At 36.3% G+C, this 9712-nt stretch overlaps 1 protein-coding gene across 1 annotated transcript in view; it reads right to left on the reverse strand.

The window, feature by feature from the left end:
- Positions 1–346: 346 nt before the first annotated feature.
- The window catches only part of hsd17b12b (hydroxysteroid (17-beta) dehydrogenase 12b), a gene marked incomplete at its 5' end in the record, with an annotated part of 36676 nt that continues 27310 nt past the window's right edge, over positions 347–9712 (reverse strand). Inside the window, 5 exon segments of the mRNA XM_014016986.1 lie at positions 347–1596; positions 6425–6574; positions 6745–6810; positions 7317–7398; positions 8925–8959. Coding sequence (XP_013872440.1) covers positions 1489–1596; positions 6425–6574; positions 6745–6810; positions 7317–7398; positions 8925–8959 — 441 coding nt within the window. The 3' untranslated portion in view covers positions 347–1488.

The following is a 9712-nucleotide window of genomic DNA, read 5'->3' on the forward strand; positions in this document are numbered from 1 at the left end:
TAAAAGCAAATATTGTTACCTGAACACAAAAACAAAGCTTTGGAAATTCACTTTCCAGTTTTGAATGGACAAAACTTTTTGGATGGGAGCATCTTCAACATCTTCAACTACAGAATAAATGTCCACTTTCTTTTTTTGGTTGTTTACTTTTTAGTTTCAACATGTCCTAGATAGCCTGGCCCTTGCCTTCCTACGCAGTTCCGCTCAATTCTAGTTTCCCTTCACTGCTCCTCGTACAGCAAAGTGAAGGACAGGGTCTGGTTTTTACCAGGCTATGTCCAAGATGATTGAGAATTCACATCAGCCAACTGAACACAGTCTAAAGTAAACACGACTGAAAAAAAAATATTTGAAAAGCAAATTTATTGATGCAAGGAATTAACTGATTTCTATATCTGTCTGTCAACCATTCAAGTTAATCCAAACAACACAAAGTTGAAGAGATGAACGTAACCAGTTAGTGCATTTTGGTTATTCTGAATATTACACATCTGACAGCAAGTTAAAGCCAAAAAACAGACAAGTATGACACTAAGAGCAAACAAACTAGAGTTTCTAGAAAAGAACAATGAAATGTATGACAAAAGCTTTTTTATGATGGTGGGTTGAGGGGTATCAATTAATTCTGTCACCCATGCATAAAGAAACCATCAAATCATTTCAAAAGCCAACCTAATTTCAGAAAGATAAAATACAACATTTCTGAGCACCGTTGCTGATATGAGAGGAATACATTTTAGGCTGTGATCTAAAAACACTTATATTTGACTACATTTTCTACTTAAACTGAATTGCTTTATTTATTTTTTTTTTTGCATTTAAAATGTGTGGTTCAATTACAGATGCAGTTCTCTCACAAACATTTACTGCTGGAAACATATTCAATTGACAATTTGACGTTAATGTTTCAAATAATATTTTTTAATATAGACATAAAATAACAAAYGTAGTTATGAAAGGTTAGGATTTATTAACCAAAACTGATTTCTRTCTTTTGAGTTCTGGTAACTCATTAAGTACTTGCAAAAGCAAGTTTCACTTTCAGTGTTTAATCAAAACTGCTTTGAGCTACACCCGCAGGAGCCACAAACACATGTTCAGAGACACAAAGAAATCCAACTTTTCATCTTCTCTTCTTCCTGAAAGCATAATTTCTCTTCACGTTTTGCTAGCCAGATGGTCAGTTTTTGGAGTTGGTTTTAGTTCCCGTGTTTAATTAAAGCTGTGTACTCAACAACAACAACAACAAAAAAGCACCAATTGGTCCAATAGTTTCTACACAAATGTTTGGTTTGAACACATGTAATATGCTAACAGACTTGCTCACATCATCTATCACTTTTGGAAAGGAGGGAAAAACCGATGTTGCCCAGAAAATGTCACTTTTTCTTTGCTTGGTCCGTGATGATGATGGTAGTTGGACGAGTCATTAACACAGCTGGTCCCCTCTCTGACTGTCTCTGTGGCTCCCGGCAGCCGACGATCCATCTAGCCCTGCTTCTGCTTCTTGAGGTAACGAGCGCGCTGGGACAGAACCATCCCCATCGTGTAGCTGTTGAGCATGTTGGCTGGGAGCAGAGCTGTAGTCACCCAACCCTACAGAGGGAAATTACATGGTCATCTGGTGGCATTTACAAATAACAGATTAGCATTTATTATTAATCGCCAACCCACAGGAGCAACAACTGTGGCARGCTTGTTTGTACAAAGCACATTTCAAGCAACAGTGCCATTCTAATGCAGACGCCCTTTTAAAATTATCCTTGGCCTTTTTTTTGTTTGATTACTACCATAAAACTCAAAAGTCCTACTTTCAACTGCATTTAAAACAATTTTTGTGCTCTCAAAAACAATATACATAATCCCATCTTTCTCCCCTTATACAGCCAGATGGTGTATATCTCTAGGGTTCATGGATAAATCTACTTCATTCGCAAATAATTTAAATACGGAACATTAGCAGCCTGTTCAAATCTCAGTAACAAAAATCTCTTCGACTTCAGCCACAAAGTCAGGTGACTCAGCTTTAACTTCACAACCTCGCTGATCACAGTGGAAGCCAAAGATTCAGTTTGAGAATTAGGTCCTCTTTGTAAACGACAGGCAGATTTATGGAGCGTTGTCAGTGGGTCTTTCACAGCCTCACTGAAAAGATAATGAACTCATTTCAGAACCATCTCGAGAGCTTAGAAGAAAGTATGCGATTAATGCTGCTCATCTGTTTGTTGGCTTGATTATGCAAATAAAAAAAGAAAAACAGCMAAGTTTAATGTTGTGAAACAACGTAAGCTGGATGTTGATGCAGCAGTCAAATAGGAGCTGATAATATTGGGTTGCAACACAACACCCAATATAAAAATCTATACTTTTACAGACACAGAGTTCCCCTTTTTTCAGTTAGTTGTTGGGTATGTTCTTCATGACTAACCATAAACATTCATGCAGATTCTGAAACACAGTTCAGCTATTTTGAAGTTGGGTTCTGTGTAAAAGTTACGCGCTAATATTAGGTTATCCTGCCRGTTGCAGAAAGCTCTTTGAATKACCTTAGGTTGGAGTTTTAATCATGACAGTATTGACAAGCTAATAATTAGACTGAGCATGACCATGATGGACGTGTGCCACGGTAAAACAATTCCAATCTCATGCATTTCATAACAGGTAAAGCAAAATCTAATTTATAAACTTTCACACTGCTGTTCTTACTTTGTCAGTAAGAAAACAACACTTTTTTTCTGTTAGACGTGCTGYACAACCACCAAATTTTATATCTCTTATAATACAAAATTAGCAGCTGTGTAAACAGAAGTAGAGCCAGAGGTGTGGCAAGGGGCTCTGGCACCTGATTGGCCACGCCAGGTGCCACCTCAAAATAAATGACAAGTAGGTGGGAATTTTGTATTTTGTTTTTGCATTTCAGTTTAATGCAAGCTTGTTCTCTGACACAACTGTACTCAATAAAACTTTTAGCTTTTCTCAGCTACTTCTACATTAATATCCAGCTTTGTATGTCTAAAAAAATGGCTGAATTGAAAGTTGTGACTAGCATTCAGCATTTTTTTTGTTTGTTTTTTGTATCATTTTTAGCTATGATCACACATTTCAGCTTGATGTTTCTTAAAACATATAAATTAAAACCATTTGGAATTAGCTGTGGTTGCCATCTTTATTATTTTTTAATGCAGAGTGCTTTTCTTTATTTTTATGTGCCCTCTAAAAAAAAAAAAAAAAACCACCTTGGCCACCCCTGTGCCACATCTTGCAAAAAAGGTCTAGCTACGCACCTGTGTGTGAAGGTTTTTATAACAGCTTTTGCATGAACACTATTCGTTTTAGAGCCTAAAGCTGATATAAGATGGCGGTAATCAAGTTTCGTCTTAGCTGTGTTCAGACAAGCCATGAGCTTAGTCCTACAACTCTGTTTTTCTAAACTCAGGTTGGTCAGAAGTGAAATCCTAGGATGACACTGTGTGCTAATGTCACTTTTCACTATCAGTTTGATGCTTCTGGAACTTCCCTTCCCTTAATGAATCTTCCCAAAGGATCATTAAAGTTATATCTAATCTAAAACTTATTGCATGCTTTAGGGTTATCTGACAAGTTGCATACAATTTAAAATAGGAAAAAATATTAGCACTCATGAAAATTTTTATTCCACAAAGTGTTTTACAAAATATTTCTATTTCACCGGCCGCCATGCAAGCTGACATTGGGAGTAATCAAGTTTGTGCTTTGTTCAAAAAATAAAATAAAACRAAAAACATAAAAAACTCCATGTCTGAGCAAATTACTTTTTTTATTTTTTAAGAAATTTGGCTTTTTAACTCTCAGAAAAAGAATCGGGGAGTCTGCAAATTCAAATGCGCATTGAAAACAAGTTTAATTTTTGTTCTTCTTATTTTCATTTGTTTTCCTCCTTGTTTAAATCCTGGATATGTCAATCAGCTGTTCGACGTATGAACAAATTTATTCCAGCGCGTCAACGACAGAATGCGACATCCAACTAAAAGTTTTAGCATGAACACTTGGGTAAATCTGAGCTTCCGTGCCGAATCAGAGAACACCAATTCCACTTGTCTCTTTAACCGTTTAAGCTTTTTATTTCAGCTTTTTATTTCAGCTCTTTTACTCTAGCATTGAAGTTGTTCCCCTAAAGAGAAACGAGCTTCAGCAAATTTATCAGAGCAGATGTTTTTAATTTTTMCAGAAAGTTGCAGATTGCAGCTTTACATGAAATTAAATTAGAAAAGAGGCAAAGCGAGGCTTTAAACTGTGAAACGTGAAGAGCTTTGCCACACAAGTGAACAGAGAGGGATTATCAGATAATCACAGCAACATGACTTGCCTGCTGCTCGTGGCTTTGTGAGCTAAAGCCAGACAACATCTGTGCTGAACTTATGCACAAAAACCGGACTGCTCAGGATTAATAACAGCTATTTATTTTGAACGTGATTTATTGACCACCAGTGTGCTGTAATAAATTGTGTTGTTATACAAATGTAAAATCAATGAACATGATTGTTGATATTTAGGTCACAAAGTCCACTGCTGTCCAATATAGCCTGGATGAACAGGCAAGAGAAAAACAACATTGACTTTTTTGTCTCTTGATAAATGAAGGCAGCCATCAGAACAAAACAGACCAGAATTTGAGTTCCCATCTCCTTTTTGTTAAGACATTACTAGGATTCAAATGTCACTGGAAGCCAGTRGAGCATCCTACTTCATTACTTCAGAGGATCCTTACTTTTTGAGCCAGATGCTTATTGTAGCTGTGGAAACAACATTACTTCAATGAGTGGAGCTGAACTGATAAATGCTCTTTTGTAGAAAGTGATACTAAAGCCTTTTCTTGCTGTTGCCATGGCATGTATTTACCTGAGCGTTTAGGGTGCACCAGGTTCACTACTTTCTCAGGAACCTTTAGTCTTAAAACTGTGTAACTTATTTGCTGCACTTGTTCTTCAATTTATTTTTAATGACATTCAAGCTGCATGGGGAACATTTAGTTGTTCATTTTGGTTATATAATTGGACTACAATACAGGGGTAGTTTTCTTTTTTAATTATAGCTTAATGATGCATATTCACATGATGCATAGACTATTTAATCCATTTAAGACAAAAATAACATCTTCACATTTAGAGTTTCTTTGGTTAAACTGAACTATATAAAATAGTGACGTTTTAAAACATTTAAGCCAGTAGGTGTCCAGATATGTTGAAAAGCAGGTGTGCACTMAATGTAAACAAAACATTTGGCTGAATTTGATGAAAACCACATGGAAGCTTGAGTCATGTGATTGAGCCAGATTAGGTCAGCTGTAGTCTGTGTCGGTAAACAAATATGGTGAAATTAGGACAAATCACGAAGAAGAGGTTTCGTTGAACATGTCTGCTATTAAATTACAGAAGATGGCACCTGATTTCAAGCTGCAGGAGCAGCCTTTCACAGACAAATGTGTGTCATCTGTCATGTTTTCCAGATAAATCTGATTAAATACACTTGTTTTCGAGACCACTTCTATTTAGATTGTTTTAAAAACCTACCTGCATACTTTACTTAACAAATCAGAGTGTAAATCTGTACTAATACATAATAACTGTTTTAATCCTGAACAGCTCTGTCATGAATGAGCTTGCTAGAAAAGAATGGAAAGGAAAGGAAAGGAAAGGAAAGGAAAAGAAAGGAAAGGAAAGGAGAAAAAAGAAAAAGGAAAAAAGGAAAGGAAAGAAGAAAATGGTAAGGAAAGGAGAAAAAAGGAAAGGAAAGGAAAAAAGGAAAGGAGAGGAAAAGAAAAAAGGAATGAAAAAAGGAAAGGAAATGAAAGGAAAAAAGGAAAGAATGAAAAAAGGAAAGGAAAGGAAAAAAAGGGAAAAAACAGAAAGGAAAGGAAATTATAGGAGAAAAAAGGAAAGGAAAAAGGAAAGGACAAAAGGAAAGGAAAGGAAAAAAAGGAAAGGAAAGGAAAGGAAAGGACAGGAAAGGACAGGAAAGGAAAGGAAAGGAAAGGAAAGGAAAGGACAGGAAAGGAAAGGAAAGGAAAGGACAGGAAAGGAAAGGAAAGGAAAGGAAAGGAAAGGAAAGGAAAGGACAGGAAAGGAAAGGAAAGGAAAGGANAGGAAAGGAAAGGAAAGGAAAGGACAGGAAAGGAAAGGAAAGGAAAGGAAAGGAAAGGAAAGGAAAAGACAAATCCAGAAGGTAAAGGATTTTTGGCACTTTTGGAAATGGACTCTCTCTAAAATAGCCTTTTAGACAAACAAATTAAATTGCCCTAGTAACTAATTATTTATTGCTGTAGGAAAATTAAAACTAAGTGTCAATAGTAGGAATTGTGTGCCTTTTTTTTTTTTTTTTTTTACAATTTAAGAGTATATTTTCTCAGAGTGTGATGCTTGCTTCTGTTTCACATTCTCAGGCCTACCATAAGGGCGTGTGGCAGGTAGCCATTGGTCTGTGTCTGCAGTCCCACAGTGTTGAGCTCAGCTGCAACGTATCGCTCTGGACTGGGCTTGTCCAGCGTGGCCCGGCGGATTTTACTCATCTTGGTTGCAACAAAAAATGGCAAAACGCTCTAGGAAGTAAAAAATAAAYAAAATWAAATWAAATTAAATTACACATAAGAGTTATCTGTGACAAAGCAGGATTTTTTTGATCAAGCGTTTTTTTAAAGCCTTTGCTTCTACAAACATCATCAACCAAACATACTTGTAGCAGAATCTCTAAGACTGAAGCTAAATTTACCTGAATGATGATCCCTTTGCTTTTATACTCAGCTTGCAGTCCTTGTGAAAAGAAGTCCACAAACGCCTATTTTAAGAAGAAAAAAAACTGATTAGTAAGGTCATATCACTCAAAACATAAAGTTCTCAAAGGAATGCTATTCATATATTTAGCACAAGCAGTCAAAATCTGTGGAATCTATTTCCTTTTCTGTGTTTACTGAATACACCATTTGTAAAAGTAAACAGCCAAACTCACAAAAACTGGTATATTTTGACACTATATTCACTGCACAGGCATTATTAGACCAAAACTGTTCAAGTGCATTTTTTTTTTCATATTCAAGAAATGCAACAGAAAAAAAGCCCACAACTTATTGCAACATGCAAGTAAATGTCCACATTATCGATTAGGTTTTGCCTCAGTCTGTGTTGGTCAATGAGAACGAATAATTCATAAGACAAAAGCAAAGATGGATTTCTCYTCAAAGCAGTGTATGTTAACAGAAATTGTTTATGGAGCTGGGGTGCACCTACACGTATCCCTTCAAGTAACACTTGATGAGAAGGTCATACACCGTGTAGTGCAAATACCTTGGAGGCAGAATAGACAGTGAGGAGAGGAACAGGATACATCCCACTGGCAGATGAGATGTTGAGGATGGCCCCCTTCTTCCTGGAAACCAGATGGAAAAAAAGGGGTAAAAAAAGTTATTTTACATCAGACAGAACCAGACTCTGGCAGAGAAAAAAGGGGCAACAGCCACTTCAGCCTGAAATCAATCTGAGCAAGATAAAAGAATATGGTAGTGCATGTACTTGCATGCTGAGCCAAAGCTGCACTCGTAGTGCATCAAAGTAGAGCTGGTGGATAATGATAAGATCAAAGATACAGCAACATCAATACTTAAATGTTTACAATCTGATGACATTTTTGCTTCAGCCTGTGGAGACTTCAGCCAGCATTTTCATTTTTTCCCCCTTTTTTATGGGGGGGCAGTATGAATGTTATTTTTCAGGAGGGATGAAAAAGTGTTTTTTATTATGTTGGGCAGTTTGAAGGAAACAACCCCCAGAGTTATTCTCTGATATTAGATCACAACAGCCCCTATCCTTCTAATGTAATATGAGGAAATTAACTACGATACTGCAAAAAATATTCTCAAGCAGGAACTTATTTACTTCATTTTCAGTCCAAACCAAATTTTATTTGGAACACAAAGGCATCAAAATAGTATTAAAAAAAACAAGGGTTGTTGTTTTCCAATCTACCTTATTCGAGATGGTTTTCTGTTTGACAATCATTACTGCTGTTTCTTTTAAAAACAAACAAAAAAATAATAAAAAAAAAACCTGAAACATCAAACCATCTTATCTTCCTAGCTTGTGTACTGTCTGAAACTTTTGTCTCCCCCTCTTGGTAGCAGTAGAAATCACAGAAAAAAGCCTTTAATGTCATATTTAAGATGCTCTGAATCGCTCCAGTCAGTTCTTTAACTAATTAACGCCAACACATCGGTGCATCCATGTTAGCACAGGAATAAAATGACAAATGAAAGCTCAAAACTTGATGTTGTTGGACATTTAKTCACATGATGCCAGCATGTTTATTCCCTTTGATGGTGGCTTGAGCCTGTACGTAGTTGACATTCATTTACATTCATATGCGCTCTACTTTTGATGCATATTATAACTTCTTTTTTTTAGGACTTTGAGAAAGCTAAACATTGCTTCACTCTTCTTTTATAAAACAATTTCCTACAAAAAAACTAGAATCTTATATCTAGTTTCCATCTCTATCATTAAAAATGAAGTCTAGAGAGAGGGAAAAAGACACACTCAGTATTGTCAAACCTTGTTTTTTCCCTTGCTAAAGGTAAAGCGGTAATAACGTCTTTGAAACTTTCAGAAAACATTTGTTGGGTGTACATCCGAAGTTGAATAACATTTGCACTCCAATGCAAAATGTGTTTTTTTTGGTAAAACATCTCACAAGATCCCACAATACTGCATAATACCATGAAAAATCCTGAGTCATTTTCTAACTCAAACATAAAAAGGAGGTGAGCAAGATGCTCAATGAATGCTAAGATTTTAGTTCTGTTTTCTCCCTCGTTTTAGTGGTGATATACTGTATATTTCTACACATCTGTAAGTTTAAATACTCATAATACAGTGAACCCCTTGGTCTCACAAACTCACCTGGCCACCATTTGAGGCAAGACTAGACGTGTCATCTGGAAAAATGACAAAAATCCAAAAATTGAGAGATACAGAATAAAAGTCACTATCAGGAAAAAAAATACATGGTTATAGTGGGTAGTTTGTGTGTGAATRTGCTCCTCCACATTTGCAAACATGCATGCGTGTGGGAGGTGTGTGAAGAGGTGGACATAGAAGCAAGACAAAGACAAAGAGGAAATGTTAATGATAGCAGAGGGAACCATTTGAAAAAAATACTGAATAACCTAAATTAAGTGTTAAAAGAGTGGGTGGACTTTAGCTGCTGCTCTGGGAGCTGTACTTTCTATGCTATATGCTAAACAATTGTTGTTCTACATGTGTGTATGTGTATTTGTTAACTTCTTATGATCATTTTTGAATACACACCTACCTCGTCAAGATCAGTGGTCCTTATAGGGACCAAAGACTGGTCCTAATATGGCGGAATTCCATTTTTGGGTGGGGAGTTAGGTTTAGGACTAAGGTGTGAATGGAGTTTAGGCTAGATTTTGGGTCAGGTATTTACTGAGGTAGTTAGGTTAGGGTAAAGGGTCATGGTCAAGCTTTAGAAACAACTAGAAATGTATAAGGAGATAAATAAAACTTTTTGTGTGTGTAGGCACATTGGGCCTCATGCAAGAACCGTTCGTACAGTTGTGGTCAAAAGTTTACATACACTTGTAAAAAAACATAATGTTATGGCTGTCTTGAGTTTTCAATAAGTTCTACAACTCTTATTTTTCTGTGATAGAGTGATCGGAACACAA

Source organism: Austrofundulus limnaeus, unplaced genomic scaffold (assembly GCF_001266775.1).
Source record: "Austrofundulus limnaeus strain Quisiro unplaced genomic scaffold, Austrofundulus_limnaeus-1.0 Scaffold159, whole genome shotgun sequence".
NCBI lineage: Eukaryota > Metazoa > Chordata > Actinopteri > Cyprinodontiformes > Rivulidae > Austrofundulus > Austrofundulus limnaeus.